This window comes from Ranitomeya variabilis, chromosome 2, assembly GCF_051348905.1.
Source record: "Ranitomeya variabilis isolate aRanVar5 chromosome 2, aRanVar5.hap1, whole genome shotgun sequence".
Lineage (NCBI taxonomy): Eukaryota > Metazoa > Chordata > Amphibia > Anura > Dendrobatidae > Ranitomeya > Ranitomeya variabilis.
The window spans coordinates 1078235893-1078256037 of NC_135233.1; the positions used below are offsets into that span (position 1 = coordinate 1078235893).

At 42.8% G+C, this 20145-nt stretch overlaps 1 protein-coding gene across 1 annotated transcript in view; it reads right to left on the minus strand.

Moving 5' to 3' along the window:
• Window positions 1–19588, minus strand: part of LOC143808707 (cytochrome P450 2K4-like) — a 142148-nt gene extending 122560 nt beyond the window's left edge. The window contains exons 1-2 of the mRNA XM_077291637.1: window positions 19457–19588; window positions 1882–2069 (exon numbers count right to left, since the gene is read on the minus strand). Of these exons, the coding sequence (XP_077147752.1) occupies window positions 1882–2055 (174 nt within the window). The 5' untranslated portion in view covers window positions 2056–2069; window positions 19457–19588. The remainder of the gene's footprint in view (window positions 1–1881; window positions 2070–19456) is intronic.
• Between the last annotated feature and the right edge of the window lie 557 nt (window positions 19589–20145).

Genomic DNA, 20145 nt, shown 5'->3' on the forward strand with positions numbered 1-20145 from the left:
GGCAACAGGTGATCAAGGATAGAAGAAGGCAAATAAGTGGCACTACCATAAAACACCACCGGGGGAGCCCACAAACAGAATTCACAACAGTCTCCTCTCACATCCCTCCTGTTCACCATACTGTCTCCTCATATATTTACCCCCTCACTTTCTATACTGCCTGCTCACCTGACTCCCCATACTGTGTCTGCACACATGCCATCACCCTCATATATGTTTCCTCATACATGCCCTCATTTCCCTGTACTGTTTCCTCATATATGCCCCCCATCTCCCCCTTTGCTCTTCATTTTGTGTCCTTAAATCCCCCCCATCTCCTCTCCGAATCTCCCCACACAATAAATCCCCCCATTCCCCACACAGCTCCTCATGATTCCCCTCATTCCCCACACAGCGTCTCATCATCCCTCCATTCCCCACACAGCGTCTTATCATCCCCCTATGCCCCACACAGCGTCTCATCATCCCCCTATTCCCCACACAGCTCCTCATCATCCCCCTATTCCTCACACAGCTCCTCATCATCCCCCATTCCCCACACAGCATCTCATTATCCCCCCATTCCTCACATAGTGTCTCATCATCCCCCCATTCCCCACACAGTGTCTCATCATCCCCTATTCCCCACACAGCATCTCATCATCCCCCTATTCCCCACACAGCATCTCATCATCCCCCTATCCCTACACAGCTCCTCATCATCCCCCTGATCCCCAAACAGCATCTCATCATCCCCCTATTCCCCACACAGCTCCTCATCATCCCCCTGATCCCCAAACAGCATCTCATCATCCCCCTATTCCCCACACAGCTCCTCATCATCCCCCTGTTCCCCACACAGCATCTCATCATCCCCCATTCCCCACACAGTGTCTCATCATCCTATTCCCCACACAGTGTCTCATCATCCCCCTATTCCCCTCACAGCTCCTCATCATCCCCCTGTTCCCCACACAGCGTCTCATCATCCCCCTATTTCCCACACAGCTCCTCATCATCCCACTATTCCCCACACAGCATCTCATCATCCCCCTATTCCCCACACAGCTCCTCATCATTCCATTCCCCACACAGCGTCTCATCATACCCCTATTCCCCACACAGCTCCTCATTATCCCCTATTCCCCACACAGCATCTCATCATCCCCCTATTCCACACACAGCTCCTCATCATCCCCCTATTCCCCACACAGCATCTAATCATCCCCCTATTTCCCACACAGCTCCTCATCATCCCTATTCCCCACACAGCTCCTCATCATCCCCCCATTCCCCACACAGCCCCTCACCATCATCTTCCTTATGCAGCCCCACTCAATTAACATTACCCCCTTTCCAAATTACATCCTGAGAGCCTCACACCGAGTCCTGCATCCTCATTCCCTTGTACAAGGGTCCATGGTGCAGCTCCTCTCCTCACACAGCTCCATGCTGCAGCCCCTTGTTCCTCTCCTCACATGGCTCCTCATTTCCTGCTTCTCTTCTCCACCAGCAGCTTCCTGCAATCGACTCCTCCCCTCAAGAAATCAACTCCAATTTAGACGCTACCCTGCAGTCAGATCTTCAATTGCACTGGTGTCTGTAAGATACAAGTTCAATTGAATAATGGGAGCCAGCGCTCTGCAGCTTCTCTGTGCCAGCTGTCAGCTTGACAGTCAGCACAGAGAACAGCTAACTCCCAGTCCAGGAGGCGGCAGAATGCAGCTGCCAGGGGAGACACTGCGGACCACCGCATTAGGTGGCCCGACTGTGCCCCCCTGCCAGCTGCGCCCGAGGCACATGCCCCGGCTGCCCCCCCTAGATATGCCACTGGTCTATCTGGATTAGTTACATCATGTTGCAGTGGGATGTTTTTTTAATAAAAAAATGGCATAGTTTTACCTGCATAAATGTGTTATGGGGTCTTCCTGTGTCCATCATGAGGACATTCCCAATGATCGGCAAAGGCTTTGGTCCAGGTGGAAAATTATTGTAAGTTCCTTGTTTTCGATTCTTAAAAACTGTGGCAAAAAATAGGATGACAACCACTGAGAGGAGAACAGTGTCCAGGTCCATGGTGAACGTGAGAGCTATAATTTGTGAAGATACATGAAAAGCATTAGAAAACTATGAATAATGGATTGTATGAATTACACATAATTACAGATAAAACAACATTTACCTAGAAATGAGTATTAGAAGATTAACACAAGAAAAACAAGTTATTAAGTTGTTCTTATTGTCCTAGCAGCAACACAGAAATAAGGCAATCAACTCTTCTATTGCTAGGTTTTCATGTACACTCACTGGCCACTTTATTAGGTACACCTGTCCAACTTCTTGTTAACACTTAATTTCTAATCAGCCAATCACATGGCGGCAACTCAGTGCATTTAGGCATGTAGACATGGTCAAGACAATCTCCTGCAGTTCAAACCGAGCATCAGTATGGGGAAGAAAGGTGATTTGAGTGCCTTTGAACGTGGCATGGTTGTTGGTGCCAGAAGGGCTGGTCTGAGTATTTCAGAAACTGCTGATCTACTGGGATTTTCACGCACAACCATCTCTAGGGTTTACAGAGAATGGTCCGAAAAAGAAAAAAAATCCAGTGAGCGGCAGTTCTGTGGGCGGAAATGCCTTGTTGATGCCAGAGGTCAGAGGAGAATGGGCAGACTGGTTCGAGCTGATAGAAAGGCAACAGTGACTCAAATCGCCACCCGTTACAACCAAGGTAGGCCTAAGAGCATCTCTTAACGCACAGTGCGTCGAACTTTGAGGCAGATGGGCTACAGCAGCAGAAGACCACACCGGGTACCACTCCTTTCAGCTAAGAACAGGAAACTGAGGCTACAATTTGTACAAGCTCATCGAAATTGGACAGTAGAAGATTGGAAAAACGTTGCTTGGTCTGATGAGTCTCGATTTCTGCTGCGACATTCGGATGGTAGGGTCAGAATTTGGCGTAAACAACATGAAAGCATGGATCCATCCTGCCTTGTATGGAGCATCTTTGGGATGTGCAGCCGACAAATCTGCGGCAACTGTGTGTTGCCATCATGTCAATATGGACCAAAATCTCTGAGGAATGCTTCCAGCACCTTGTTGAATCTATGCCACGAAGAATTGAGGCAGTTCTGAAGGCAAAAGGGGTCCAACCCGTTACTAGCATGGTGTACCTAATAAAGTGGCCGGTGAGTGTATATCATCTCTGAACACTTCAGTTTTCATAATGAAAGGAATGCCAGTTAGGTTCAAGAAATATTTATTGGAAGTACTGAAAAGCCTATGTAAAAAAAGGCGATATAGCAAAAAAAGTTTGATAACAAAACAAAAAAACTGAGCAACCAAAGACTAATTTATCTGAAGATCAAATTTTCAACTTATACAAGTGATTCTCACTAAATTAGAATATCATCAAAAAATTAATTTATTTCAGTTCTTCAATACAAAAAGTGAAACTCATATATTACATAGAGTCATTACAAACAAACTGATCTATTTCAAGGGCTTATTTCTGTTAATGTTGATGATTATGGCTTACAGCCAATGAAAACCCAAAATTCATTATCTCAGAAAATTAAAATAATTAACAATAAACACCTTCAAAGGCTTCTTAAGTGCTTAAAAGGTCCCTTAGTCTGTGTCAATAGTCTCCACAATCATGGGGAAGACTTCTGACTTGACAGATGTCCAGAAGGCAGTCATTGATACACTCCACAAGGAGGTTAAGCTACAAAATGTCAGTGCTAAAGAAGCTGGCATTTTCACAAAATGCTGTATCCAAGCGTATTAATGGAAAGTTGAGTGGAAGGAAAAAATGTGGTAGAAAAAAGTGCACAAGCAACCGGGATAGCCGCTGCCTTGAAAGGGTTGTTAAGAGAAGGCCATTCAAAACTTTGGAGGAGATTCACATGGAGTGGACTGCTGCTGGAGTCATTGCTTCAAGAGCCACCACACACAGATATATATATCCAGGACATGGGCTACAAGTGTCACATTCCTTGTGTCAAGCCACTCATGACCAATAGACAAAGCCAGATGCGTCTTCCTGGCCCAAGAAGAAAGAAAAATTGACTGCTGCTCAGTAGTCTAAGGTGTTGTTTTCAGTTGAAAATAAATTTTGCATTTCATTTCCAATTCAAGCCTCCAGAGTCTGGAGGAAGAGTGGAGAGACCACAATCCAAGCTGCTGGAGGTCTAATGTGAAGTTTCCACAATCAGTGATGTTTTAGGGAGCCATGTCATCTGCTGGTGTAGGTTCACTGTGTTTTTATCAAGACCAAAGTCAGTCGTCTATCAGGAAATTTTAAAGAACTTCATGCTTCCCTTTGCCGACAAGCTTTTTGGAGATGGAAATTTTGTTCTTCAGCAGGACTTGACACCTGTCCACACTGCAAAAAGTACGAATACCTGGTTTACAAACAACAGCATCACTGTGCTTGATTGGCCAGCAAACTCTCCTGACCTTAACCCCATAGAGAACCAATGGGTATCGTCAAAAGGAAGATGAGAAACACCAGATCCAACAATGCAAACAAGCTGAAGGCTGATATCAAAGTAACCTGGGCTTCCATAACATCTCTGCAGTGCCACAGGCTGATTGCCTCCAGGCATTTATGCAGTAATTGATGCAAAAGGAGCCCCGAACAAGTATTGAGTGCATTTACTAAACATACATTTCAGATTTTAAAATCATTTTTCAAGCTGGTGTTATAAAGTATTCTAATTTACTGAGATAATGACTTTTGGGTTTTCATTGGCTGTAAGCCATAATCATCAACATTAACATAAATAAACATTTTAATTAGATCACTCTGTGTAATGACTCTATATATAATATATGAGTTTCTCTTTCTGTATTGAAGAACTTAAATAAATTGACTTTTTGATGATATTTTAAATTAGTGAGAAGCATTTGCAGTTCCTGATGAATAAATCAGGAGACTCCCACAAAGTTGGATTTTACATCTACTTCAACTGTGCCACCAGTTTTTCGGAAGATACATTTGTTTCCCAACTTTAACAGTGCAAAACAGTTTCTCTCTACCACCTTACGAAAGTTGGTTTCCATCCCTTGTACTTTTTGGGGAAATGTGCAGCTTCTCTCCAAATAGACCAACAAACATTACCCTGGGTTCAAAGACTTTCAATCTCTTAGAATTTCATCCTATGAACTACCCTAAAGACTCTCACTTCTGGTTCACATTATACACCGGCGAGATTTTTTGCAGGAAAAAAGGAAAGGTTTTCACTACCACTTATTTTTGGAAAAGCAAAGTACACAATTTGTTTTTGCTGTCAGGTGTTGTACATCAATGAGATTTTTGCTGTTAGGTAGACCACTTTAGTTGTAAGCTACTTTGTCATACTGTTTGCTATGCTCAATTGGTTACTCAGAAAGTTTTTGTAAGAACAGTGGCAGAGTAAATTTGAGAGATTTCCTTATGATCAAAACATTATCTTTTGTAAAACTGTGAAAAATCAGAAGAGATGTAGCTTTCAACTAGATATGAGCAGAGTGGATAGAGTTGAATTTACTGAAACTTGCAATTCATGCAAAATCGAACATTTTAATATTCGATTCATGATTTGAAAAAAAATCACAATTTTCTCAGCACCATTTCCCACATTACTGAAGCATCAGAGAGTGAGCAAACATAATTTTGTGCTGCAGTGGGCCTCTCAATAATGCCCTGAAGCTATGAGATCTAGCATCTTATCATACCTTGTACAGCGCTGGACAGTACCTGAGCCATCACAGATCAGAAGGTCACAGTGGAACACAGTGTATGGCAGAGTTATTTTCCATTTTCAGAGTCAATGGGTAAGTCCCTCTTCTGTAGACTGTAAGCTCTTATGGTCAGTAGGGTCCTTACTCTCTCTTGCCTGTAGACTGTAAGCTCTTATGGTCAGTAGGGTCCTTACTTTCTCTCACTTAGTAGAGTGTAAGTTGTTATTGTCAGTGGGGTCATTACTCTCTCCTACCTATAGAGTGTTGACTCTTATGGTCAACAGGGTCCCTTTTCTCTCTGTCTCCTGTAGAGTGTAAGCTCTTATGGTCAGCAGTCTTCTGTCTCCCCCATGTGTATTTTACGACAAATTACAAGCATTTGAGCATTAAAATATATGAGAATCTATTCACCGCAAATTACATTTTCGAGAAAAATTTGTTGAAGTTGGCGAAGTCAAATTTCAAAAGATTTACTCATCTCTATTTTCAACATCTTGACAAGTCTGGGCTTCCTGGGAGAATAGATTGAGGATTAGTCTTTTACCCATTACCCAAGAGAAAATTGAGCTGGAAGATAGACTATTAGGCCCAAAATGATGTGATGATTTTCACTTATGTCTCCTCCCTCCTTATCTTCATCAGGAGCATTAATAGTAGTGGGAAAGGCCAGGACAACATCTCAATGAATTAAAAAAAAAAAAGTGCCCATGAGGTCTGTTGTGATGAATACCAAAGCATAAAAGGTTGAAGTGGTCTCAATCTTCTATTGACAAAATAATCAGCTGAGATGAAAGGAAGGAGCTAGAAATCTCACGGTTTTATGAAAGGACAAAGATTTTATGAAATACTGAACACAATCCCCTGTAAGATGATTCCTCCATTTCCAGGCAGGCTATTTTTTTATCTATCTTTCAAAGGCACATCACATATCACAATTCTTGTATTTCACCTGCTTCCACATCAAAAATCCTGGCTCGAAATATAAGCAAATCATTTGATTCACTATTTGACTTGTATCATAACACGAAGGTACTGTAAAAGTCTCCAGCACTTAAACAGTGGAGTCCATGACTCAATAAATCTATCCACCTTTTCTGGGACTTTAAGAAGGAACTGCAGTCTGATTGATCCTGAACTTAGAAAAAATAACTGATTTGGAAATGGTTTTCATTAAGAAAGTTAGTTGTTTTGTTGTTGCTTGTCACCTGGCCCAATGGCAATGACAGCTATATTTCTTGTTAACTAATGTATATTCTAGGAGCTTAGTTTTAATATGACAAAGTATGACAAATATGATGAAGTATGTCACTTTATACCACATGTCAATGCAGTTACACTAATTTTCAGTACATTTACAATTTTTTATGCGTGAGTTATATATACCCCAGTCAATGGAACGAAAGCGCGCTCTCTAGTCGCCACGCCCACTAGATTGTCACGTCAAGGACGGGTCTCTGCTTTGGCTCAATACAAGTGAATGGAAGGAGGCCAAAACCACTGGCATGGGGGCATGTACAGTATAAGGCCAGGGACACACACAACGTATAAAAAAGGTCCGTTTTTCACGGACGAGAATCGCACAAATGTTTCCAAAACAGTGATCTGTGTGCAGTTCGAGGATGCGATTTCCTCGCATCAAATGATCCCTTTGACATCCGTGTGACATCCGTATGGCATCCGTATGCCGAGATTTTCTCGCAGGCTTGCAAAACCAACATCTAATGGATTTATGTGCTCAAATGTTCGTTAAAACATATATACAGTATATATATATATATATATATATATATATATATATGTCATTGAGACACATATATATATATTCTGTATTTATATTTAATTCAGCACGAGATATGTTAAAAGCCGGTAATTCAATTGCCGGCTTTTCATTACTACTGCCTAAACCCAACATGATATGAGACATGGTTTACATACAGTAAACCATGTCATATCCCCCTTTTTTTTTGCATATTCCACACTACTAACGTTAGTAGTGTGTATGTGCAAAATGTGGGTGCTGTAGCGTGTAAAATAAAGGGTTAAATCGCAGAAAAAATTGGCGTGGGCTCTCGCGCAATTTTCTCCGCCAGAGTGGTAAAGCCAGTGACTGAGGGCAGATATTAATAGCCTAGAGAGGGTCCATGGTTATTGGCCCCCCTGGCTAAAAACATCTGCCCCCAGCCACCCCAGAAAAGGCACATCTGGAAGATGTGCCTATTCTGGCACTTGGCCACTCTCTTCCCACTCCCGTGTAGCGGTGGGATATGGGGTAATGAAGGGTTAATGCCACCTTGCTATTGTAAGGTGACATTAAGCCAGATTAATAATGGAGAGGCGTCAATTATGACACCTATCCATTATTAATCCAATTGTCTGAATGGGTTAAAAAACACACACACACATTATTAAAAAGTATTTTAATGAAATAAACACACAGGTTGTTTTAGTATTTTATTGTTCTCTCAATCCATCCTGAACACCCTCGCTTGGCAAAATAATAAACCCACAATATACATACCCTCTCTGATGAACTGTCAGGTCCCACGAGGTAATCCATCTGAAGGGGTTAATTATTTTACAGGCAGGAGCTGCGCTAAAGCACTCGCTCGTGTCTGTAATCCCCGGGTGATGAAAGGAAATCTGAGTGATCTGTACTTACATTGAGTTGCGGTGAGGCGCCCTCTGGTGGATGAACTCATATGAACTCGAGCGTGGGAACTTTTCCAAGGCTCCAGTTCATGAGAACATCCACCAGAGGGCGCCTCACCGCAACTCAATGTAAGTACAGATCACTCAGATTTCCTTTCATCACCCGGGGATTACAGACACGAGCGAGTGCTTTAGCGCAGCTCCTGCCTGTAAAATAATTAACCCCTTCAGATGGATTACCTCGTGGGACCTGACAGTTCATCAGAGGGTATGTATATTGTTGGTTTATTATTTTGCCAAGCGAGGGTGTTCCAGATGGATTGAGAGAACAATAAAATACTAAAACAACCTGTGTGTTTATTTCATTAAAATATTTTTTAATAATGTGTGTGTTTTTTAACCCTTTCAGACAATTGGATTAATAATGGATAGGTGTCATAATTGACGCCTCTCCATTATTAATCTGGCTTAATGTCACCTTACAATAGCAAGGTGGCATTAACCCTTCATTACCCCATATCCCACCGCTACACGGGAATGGGAAGAGAGTGGCCAAGTGCCAGAATAGGCGCATCTTCCAGATGTGCCTTTTCTGGGGTGGCTGGGGGCAGATGTTTTTAGCCAGGGGGGGGGGCAATAACCATGGACCCTCTACTGGCTATTAATATCTGCCCTCAGTCACTGGCTTTACCACTCTGGCGGAGAAAATTGCGCGGGAGCCCACGCCAATTTTTTCAGCGATTTAACCCTTTATTTTACACGCTACAGCACCCACATTTTGCACATACACACTACTAACGTTAGTAGTGTGGAATATGCAAAAAGAAGGGGGATATGAGATGGTTTACTGTATGTAAACCATGTCTCATATCCTGTCGGGTTTAGGCAGGAGAAATGAAAAGCCGGCAATTGAATTACCGGCTTTTCTCTAACACCGCTGCGTATTTCTCGCAATGCACACGCATGGTCCGTGTGTAATCCGATTTTTTCTCGCACCCATAGACTTGCATTGGTGAGTCTCGGCCGAGATACGCTGACAATCGCAGCATGCTGCGATTTCACTCGGATCCTGAATACGGTGGAGAAAATATCGGATGATGGGAGCTGCACCATAGATTAACATTGGGCCGAGTGCTATGCGATTTTTTATCGCATAGCACTCGTCCGTATTAAGGTCTAGTGTGACCCCGGCCTAACTCGCACATACACTCTGTTCTCAGGCCTGAAACCGGAGAGTCCCTGCAGCACATAATGTGTGTCCTGGGAGATTCGTATTACAGAGTGACTGCAGACTTATCTGTTTTGACTGGACAACCCCTTTAAATACAGACTTTTTCATATGTATATCAATGTCTTTCAACACTTTTCTACAATATAACAATGCACACTGCTTTGCCATCTTACAATGAAATTTCCTCTGTTGGTTTTGCCATACTTCCTCTGACCATATGGACCTATTTTAAGTCAGTATATATATATATATATATATATATATATATATATATATATATACTATTTTAAGTCACCGCCTTGACTCTGGCATTGGACAATGCAAATTGGGTAGTCCCAACATGATAATGTGTGTTGGGCTGCTGTAGAGTGGAGGAAGACCAGAAGAGACCAGAGACTGAGAGCAATGGCATAGCGTGGTGGGTCAGAATGAAGCATTTTGGATTCATGCAACTCTAAATTTTTTGGTAAAATTTGAGGCAATTTTTTTAGGCTCACATTCTCTGGTGTATCAATGAAGCCTCAGATCTGGGTGGGTACACGGACCAAGGAGTTGGTGCAGCAAAGAGGAAGACTCATGGAAAGTGAGGACTTGGCACACTCAGGAATCTCAGGAGCAGCAGGACAGATGAAGAGGAACCCAGGAAGGATGGAATCAACTAGACACACTAAATATAGAGGACTAGAGGATTAGAATCTAAATTCCAAGATACCAAGATACAGATGTGTGTCTTAATGGGCTTTTAATAAGCCAAGAAAGATAATGTTATTGAGCCACGGTGGGCAACTTGAAGCACAACAGAGGTGTGACCCAGGAGAAAGATGCGAAGCATCTCTATCAATAACTATATATATATATATATATATATATATATATATATATATATATACATGAGTCACCCACCTGGGCAGTGGGGTATTCAGCACTAGGTCCAGTTGCACTTAAAGGCGATGTCACGGTGGCTGCGACCTGTTCCGTGGCCCTGGGCACTCTCTTAAAAGGGGAAAAGTCTTTTAAGGGATTTAGAATAAAGTCTATTCGTGACGCCACCTGTGGTTCTCGGTCAGAGGGGACCGACGCTGCTTAAAGGGGTCCTCTGGGGTGATGTTGCAGCAAGATGGTGATGCTTAACACAGGTGAAGCAGGATCCCCAGGGGCTCCCAAGGTGTGTGGCAAGGATGGTGTATGCCGGCAAATAAATGGAGGACACAGAGTTGTAAAGTCTTTACCTGGTTTACTGGCAGTAGCAGTCCACAGTCCAGGGTACTAGGATCAGGTGGTGGTATGGTCCAGCCGGCCTGGAGGCAATAGTGGATCCCTCTCCCAGGTGAGGTCCATAAGCATTCCAACTCACGCTAGTATGAGAGGTCCCTGCTGCTTGTAGCTGCTGGCAAAGTCCTCTCTCCCTCCTGTACTGAGACAGGTACCTGTATGGTGGGCAGCTTGAGCTGTTTTACACGGTCTCTATCACGACCCGGGCTCTTCAGGTGCTGCTTTGCCTCCAGGCGTGATGTGGGCAAATAACATACAGTCCTATGCCTTCTGGTTCTGCTATGTGTCCTACAGTACAACACAGCCTCGGGCTCCCGGTGTTCGATTCCTGTGCTTCGGCTCTGAGGGTGCCCAGTCACAGTTCCCCTCTGAGATCTTTGCTTTCTCCACTGTGCTCCTTTCCTCAATTGCTCCACCACTCTCAATCCCTCGGGTTCAGGTCATTCCCTTGAGCTGCAGCTCAGTCTTGCTGCACGGCTCTGTTGTCTGCTCTCAGTTAAATACTTCCTTCTCTCTCACAAACTACCTGACTACTCCTCCAGACCAGAACACTTAAAGCTGGGTAAGCTCCCCTGAATCCATGTCCGGAGCTCCCCCTTCTGGCCTGGATTCAGAATGTGTTGAATGTCGGTGCGTTACCTGGTAAATGGAATCCTCCTTGCCTCCAAGCATGATATTGCCCTCCCCAAAAGGAAGGCAACATCACTGTAACAACCAGTTACCTGGGGTGTTACATATGTATATATATATATATATATATATATATATATATATATATATATATATATATATACAGCTCTGTCAAAATTAGGTGACCACTGCACAGTTTTATAAAAATCTGCTTCGCTACATGTCTGACAGCCATTCCATTCCGGTGTCAGTTGAATTCCAACCAGAGTACACCTCATTCTGCTTAATGTGCTTCTGATTAGGTGATGAACCAAATCTTATTTATTGAAGGAAAGTATAAAAAGCACTGCTGTGGTGTTCACAATCCTCTTGCAATAGGACAAGCTGGATGACAAAACAAGTGCTAGTAAAATCCCAAAAGTAATAAGAATGAAAAAATAACTTTTAACCATGTCAAAGGAGTTGAAAAGTCTTGAGCGAGGAAAAGAAGAGCTCAATTCTGGCTTTATTAGCAGAGGGACACAGTGAGCATCATGTTGCCTCCATCCTTAAAGGGAACCTGTCACCCCCAAAATGAAAGGTGAGCTAAGCCCACCAGCATCAGGGGCTTATCTACAGCATTTCTGGATTGCTGTAGATAAGCCCCTGATGTATCCTAAAAGATGAGAAAAAGAGGTTATATTATACTCACCCGGGGCGGTCCCGGTATGATGGGTGTCGCGGTCCGGTCCGGTGCCTCCCATCTTCTTACGATGACGTCCTCTTCTTGTCTTCATGCTGCGGCTTCAGCGCAGGTGTACTTTGTCTGCCCTGTTGAGGGCAGAGCAAAGTACTGCAGTGCACAGGCACCAGGAAAAGTCATAGAGGCCCGGCGCCTGTGCCCTGCAGTACTTTGCTCTGCTCTCAACAGGGAAGACAAAGTACGCCTGCGCCAGAGCCGCAGCATGAAGACCAGAAGAGGACGTCATCTGATGAAGATAAGAGGCGCCGGACCGGACCGCGACACCAATCGGACCGGATCGGGACTGCCCCTTGGTGAGTATAATATAACCTCTTTTTCTCATCTTTTAGGATACATCGGGGGCTTATGTACAGCATTCAAGAATGCTGTAGATAGGCCCCAGATGCTGTTGGGCTATTTTGGGGGTGGCACTTTCCCTTTAAAAGACATTGGGGACAACAAAGCTACAGACTGGCAGAGGGCAAAAACAACTCTCCACTGACCGGGATGACCATCATCTTATTTGAATGTAACTCAGCAACCACAGGATGACATCAAGTGACCTACAGAAGGAATGGCAATGGCAACTTGGGTGAAGTGCGCGGCAAGAAAAGTTTGTAACAGGCTCCTAGAGGCAGAACTCAAGGCATATAAAGCTAGAAAAAAGCCTTTCATCATTGAGAAGCAAAAGAGAGCCAGGCTGAAGTTTGCCAAAGACCATAAGGATTGGTCCATGGAGGACTGGAGTAAGGTAATCTTCTCTGATTAGTCTAATTTTAAGATTTGCCTGGTGGACATCTAATGGTTAAGCGGAGACCTGGAGAGGCATACAAGCCACAGTGTCTTGCACCCACTGTGAAATTTAGTGGAGGATCAGTGATGATCTGGGGATGCTTCAGCAAGGCTGGAATTGGGCAGGCTAATCTTTGCGAAGGACGTATGAATCAAGGTGCATACAAGGTTATCCTGGATAAACAGTTGATTCCTTCTGCTCAGGCAATGTTCCCCAACTCTGAGGGCTGTTTTTTCCAGCAGGACAATGTGCCATGCCACATAGCTAGGTCAGTCAAGGTGTGGATGAAGGACCACCACATCAAATCCCTGTCTTGGCCAGCCCAATTTCCAGACCTGGACCCCATTGAAAACCTCTGGAATGTAATCAAGAGGAAGATGGATAGTCATAAGCCATCAAGCAAAGAAGAGCTTAAGTTTTTGTATCAGGAGTGGTATAAGGTCACCCAAAGGCGATGTGAAAGAATATTGGAAAGCATGCCGAGATGCATGAAAGCTATGATTAAAAAAATGGTTATTCCACAAAATATTGAGTTCTGTACTCTTCCTGAGTTAAAACCTTAGTATTGTTGTTTCTAAATGATTATAGTCTTTTTTTTACTTATTTGAGGTCTGCAAGCAATGCATTTTTTTGTTATTTTGACTACTTCTCATTTTCAGAAAATAAATACAAAATTTATTGCTTGGAACTTCAGAGATAGGTGGTCAGTAGTTCATAGACTAAAAGAGCAATTTACATTTTACTCAAAAATATAAAGAGAAAAATCAGACAAACTGAAAATTTTGCAGTGGTCCCCTAATTTCTGCCAGAGCTGTATATGCGTATGTGTACTATATATATATATATATATATATATATATATATATATATATATATATATATATATATATATATATACAGTGGGGCACAAAAGTATTTAGTCAGTCAGCAATAGTGCAAGTTCCACCACTTAAAAAGATGAGAGGCGTCTGTAATTTACATCATAGGTAGACCTCAACTATGGGAGACAAACTGAGAAAAAAAAATCCAGAAAATCACATTGTCTGTTTTTTTAACATTTTATTTGCATATTATGGTGGAAAATAAGTATTTGGTCAGAAACAAACAATCAAGATTTCTGTCTCTCACAGACCTGTAACTTCTTCTTTAAGAGTCTCCTCTTTCCTCCACTCATTACCTGTAGTAATGGCACCTGTTTAAACTTGTTATCAGTATAAAAAGACACCTGTGCACACACTCAAACAGTCTGACTCCAAACTCCACTATGGTGAAGACCAAAGAGCTGTCAAAGGACACCAGAAACAAAATTGTAGCCCTGCACCAGGCTGGGAAGACTGAATCTGCAATAGCCAACCAGCTTGGAGTGAAGAAATCAACAGTGGGAGCAATAATTAGAAAATGGAAGACATACAAGACCAATGATAATCTCCCTTGATCTGGGGCTCCACGCAAAATCCCACCCCGTGAGGTCAGAATGATCACAAGAACGGTGAGCAAAAATCCCAGAACCACGCGGGGGGACCTAGTGAATGAACTGCAGAGAGCTGGGACCAATGTAACAAGGCCTACCATAAGTAACACACTACGCCACCATGGACTCAGATCCTGCAGTGCCAGACGTGTCCCACTGCTTAAGCCAGTACATGTCCAGGCCCGTCTGAAGTTTGCTAGAGAGCATTTGAATGATCCAGAGGAGTTTTGGGAGAATGTCCTATGGTCTGATGAAACCAAACTGGAACTGTTTGGTAGAAACACAACTTGTCGTGTTTGGAGGAAAAAGAATACTGAGTTGCATCCATCAAACACCATACCTACTGTAAAGCATGGTGGTGGAAACATCATGCTTTGGGGCTGTTTCTCTGCAAAGGGGCCAGGATGACTGATCCAGGTACATGAAAGAATGAATGGGGCCATGTATCGTGAGATTTTGAGTGCAAACCTCCTTCCATCAGCAAGGGCATTGAAGATGAAACGTGGCTGGGTCTTTCAACATGACAATGATCCAAAGCACACCACCAGGACAACGAATGAGTGGCTTCGTAAGAAGCATTTCAAGGTCCTGGAGTGGCCTAGCCAGTCTCCAGATCTCAACCCTATAGAAAACCTTTGGAGGGAGTTGAAAGTCCGTGTTGCCAAGCGAAAAGCCAAAAACATCACTGCTCTAGAGGAGATCTGCATGGAGGAATGGGCCAACATACCAACAACAGTGTGTGGCAACCTTGTGAAGAATTACAGAAAACGTTTGACCTCTGTCATTGCCAACAAAGGATATATTACAAAGTATTGAGATGAAATTTTGTTTCTGACCAAATACTTATTTTCCACCATAATATGCAAATAAAATATTAAAAAAAACAGACAATGTGATTTTCTGGATTTTTTTTTTCTCAGTTTGTCTCCCATAGTTGAGGTTTACCTATGATGTGAATTACAGACGCCTCTCATCTTTTTAAGTGGTGGAACTTGCACTATTGCTGACTGACTAAATACTTTTTTGCCCCACTGTTTATGTGCAGAGGTGTATCTAGTCTTTCGTGCACCCGGGGCAAAGGAACAGTTTGGCGCCTCCCCCCAACCCCCCCTCCAAACCTCCCCCATTTGAACCTTAACTCTATTGAAACTGTATGTATGACAAAGCCAAGGTACATTCCTGAATCCCCTTAATGTTAAAATTTATACCAATAAAAGTGAAATTAATTGAGAGATCAGTAGGTTAAGTGTTTTTGAATATCCATATCGAATCAGGAGCCCCATATAATCCTGCATAAAGGTTAATAATGGCCCCATAAGATGCTCCATAGACACATTTGCCCAATATAGTGCTGCAGAAACGTAGATTATGGCCCCATAAGATGCTCCATAGAGACATTTGCCCCGTATAGTGCTGCAGAAACGTTGATTATGGCCCCATAAGATGCTCCATAAAGGTATTTGCCCCATATAGTGCTGCACAAACGTTAATTATGGCCTGATAAGATGCTCCATAGAGAAATTTGCCCCGTATAGTGCTGCAGAAACGTTGATTATGGCCCATAAGATGCTCCATAAAGATATTTGCCCCATATAGTACTGCACAAACGTTGATTATGGCCCCATACAGACACCTGCCCCATATAGTGCTGCACAAACGTTGATTATGGCCCCATACAGACACTTGCCCCATATAGTGCTGCACAAACGTTATGGCCCTATAAGATACTCTATACAGACACTTGCCCCATATAGTGCTACACAAAGGTTATGGCCCTATAAGATGCTCTATACAGACACTTGCCCCATTATAGTGCTGCACAAACGTTATGGCCCCATAAGATGCTCTATACAGACACTTGCCCCATATAGTGCTGCACAAATGTTATGGCCCCATAAGATGCTCCATAAAAATATTTGCCCCATATAATGCTGCACAAACGTTATGGCCCCATAAGATGCTCCATACAGACATTTGCCCCATTTGCTGTTGCTGCGATAAAAAAAAAAAATCACATACTCACCTCTCCATCGCTCAGGCCCCCGGCACTTTCAATATTCACCTGCTCCTCGTTGCAGCTGCCGCTCAATCTTCAGCACTGACGTTCAGGCAGAGGGCGTGCACTAACTACGTCACCGCACCCTCTGACCTCAGCGTCACTGCTGAAGACGGAGTGGAGCCGGAATGCGGAGCAGGTGAATATCATGCTGCGCTCCCCTCCCCGTTATACTCACCTGCTTCTGGCGTGGTGCAGTCCCTGCTTTCCCGGCGCCAGCAGCTTCTTTCTGTACTGAGCGGTCACCTTTACCGCTCATTACAGTAATGAATATGTGGCTCCACCACTATGGGAGGTGGAGCCGCATATTCATTAATGTAATGAGCGGTACCATGTGACCACTCAGTACAGGACGAGAACCCTCCTTGGACCGCCGCATCATCAGGTGGCCCACTGGCGCCACCCTGTCAGCTGCGCCCGGGGCACATGCCCTGGCTTCCCCCCCTGGATACGCCACTGTGTATGTGGATACATACACATACATATGGTACGCATACTAGATACACACACACTTGCAACATACATGCACATACAGTGGCATGTACATGTTTTGGCACCCCTGGTCAAAGTTATTGTTATTGTGAACAGTAAAGCAAGTTGAAGATAAAATGATCTCTAAAAGGGTTAAAGTTAAAGATGACACATTTCCCTGGTATCTTCCATGGATCATTAATGCTTTGGGTTTGTGTTGCAGCCAATGGCACGGGGAACATGGGATACAGTTATATGAAAAAGTGATGACCCCTATTAATCTTAAGCTTAATGTTTTATAAAAATGTTTTTTTTTTGCAACAGCTATTTCAGTTTCATATATCTAATAACTGTTGGACACAGTAATGTTTCTGCCTTGAAATGAGGTTTATTGTACTAACAGAAAATGTGCAATCTGCATTCAAACAAAATTTGACAGGTGCATAAGTATGGGCACCCTTATCATTTTCTTGTTTAAAATACTCCTACCTACTTTTTACTGACTTACTAAAGCACTTTTTTTGGTTTTGTATCCTCATTGAGCTTTGAACTTCATAGCCAGGTGTATGCGATCATGAGAAAAGCTACTTAAAGTGGCCACTTGCAAGTTGTTCTCCTGTTTGAATCTCCTCTGACGAGTGGCATCATGGGTTCCTCAAAACAACTGTCAAATGATCTGAAAACAAAGATTATTCAACATAGTTGTTCAGGGGAAGGATACAAAAAGCTGTCTCAGAGATTTAACTTGTCAATTTCCACTGTGAGGAACATAGTAAGGAAATGGAAGAACACAGGTACAGTTCTTGTTAAGGCCAGAAGTGTCAAGCCAAGAAAAACATCAGAAAGGCTGAGAAGAAGAATGGTGAGATCAGTCAAGGACAATCCTCAGGCCACCTCCAGAGAGCTGCAGCATCAACTTGCTGCAGATGGTGTCACTGTGCATCGGTCAACTATACAACGGACTTTGCACAAGGAGAAGCTGTATGGGAGAGTGATGCGAAAGAAGCCATTTCTGCAAGCACGCCACAAACAGCGTCGGCTGAGGTATGCAAAAGCACATTTGGAGAAGCCAATTTCCTTTTGGAAGAAGGTTCTGTGGACTGATGAAACCAAGATTGAGTTGTTTGGTCATACAAAAAGGCGTTATGCATGGCGGCAAAAAAACACAGTGCGTTGTATAGTTGACCGATGCACAGTGACACCATCTGCAGCAAGTTGATGCTGCAGCCCTCTGGAGGTGGTCTGAGGATTGTCCTTGACTGATCTCACCATTCTTCTTCTCAGCCTTTCTGATGTTTTTCTTGGCCTGACACTTCTGGCCTTAACAAGAACTGTACCTGTGTTCTTCCATTTCCTTACTATGTTCCTCACAGTGGAAATTGACAGGTTAAATCTCTGAGACAGCTTTTTGTGTCCTTCCCCTGAACAACTATGTTGAATAATCTTTGTTTTCAGATCATTTGACGGTTGTTTTGAGGAGCCCATGATGGCACTCTTCAGAGGAGATTCAAACAGGAGAACAACTTGCAAGTGGCCACTTTAAGTAGCTTTTCTCATGATTGCATACACCTAGCTATGAAGTTCAAAGCTCAATGAGGTTACAAAACCAAAGAAAGTGCTTTAGTAAGTCAGTAAAAAGTAGGTAGGAGTATTTAAAACAAGAAAATGATAAGGGTGCCCATACTTATGCACCTGTCAAATTTTGTTTGAATGCAGATTGCACATTTTCTGTTAGTACAATAAACCTCATTTCAAGGCAGAAACATTACTGTGTCCAACAGTTATTAGATATATGAAACTGAAATAGCTGTTGCAAAAAAAACAATTTTTATAAAACATTAAGATTAAGATTAATAGGGGTGCCCAAACTTTTTCATATAACTGTAAAGGGAATAATGGATTCAATGAAATATCAACAAATTCTTTATGCAAACATAACACCATCTGTTAAAAAGCTGATGTTGATCCTAAACACACATCAAAATCCACAATAGACTACCTCAAAAGATGCAAGCTGTAGGTTTTACAATGACCCTCACTGTCCCCTGATCTGAACATCATTGAAAATCTGTAGCTAGACCTCAAAATAGCAGTACATGCAATACGCCCCAGGAATCTCACAGACATGGATGAATTTTGCAAGGAAGAATGGATGAAAATCCCTCAAACAAGAATTGAAAGACTCTTGGCTGGCTACAAGCTGTGATACTTTCAAAAAGGGGTGCTACTAAGTACAAACCATGCAGGGTGCTCAACCTTTTGCATTTGCCCACACTAACACTAACATGTCTATGGCTACACTTATTTTTATTTTTTTCTAAACTGCATTGCAGTCACTACTACGCCTGTGACTGCAATGCAGAGAAAGCTCAGTTTGCCTCTGCACTAGATTGTATAATAATAATAAAGAAAGAATTCAAGAGAAATGTAAGAAACATAATCAATAATCATACCTGCGGTGCTGACTGTAAACAGGACACAACACACTGCACTGATCCAGTCTTCTCTCTTCTGTCTTCTGTACTTGGAGGATTTACACAAGTGAAAACTTAGCAAGTAACTCCACCCTGTATTTAGCCCTAGGAAGCTATGATGAAATGTGACAGTTCTCTGCTAATGGACCTTTGTGCAGAGTAAAATAAACACATTTTTCATAGCTCTCTAACATGAAAACACTTAAAGTTCATCAGCATAGTCGACGAGCAATTCTGTCTGCACAGTTTTGCATTAGAGATTATTGAAAATGTTGAAATTCAAGCTTGCCAGCTATTTCCAAAAGTTTGCCTCACAGCAAATTAATTTGCCACTAATATCAATTGCTGCAAAGTTTCCAGTCACGCTATAATGACATGTATCGCATTCTGAGGACTGTATCCAACTGCTTTTAAAGTCATTAATAGTGTTGAGCAATACCGTCCGATACTTGAAAGTATCGGTATCGGAAAGTATCGGCCGATACCGGCAAAGTATCGGATCCAATCCGATACCGATACCCGATACCAATACAAGTCAATGGGACTCAGGTATCGGACGGTATTCCTGATGGTTCCCAGGGTCTGAAGGAGAGGAAACTCTCCTTCAGGCCCTGGGAACCATATTAATGTGTAAAAGAAAGAATTAAAATAAAAAATATTGCTATACT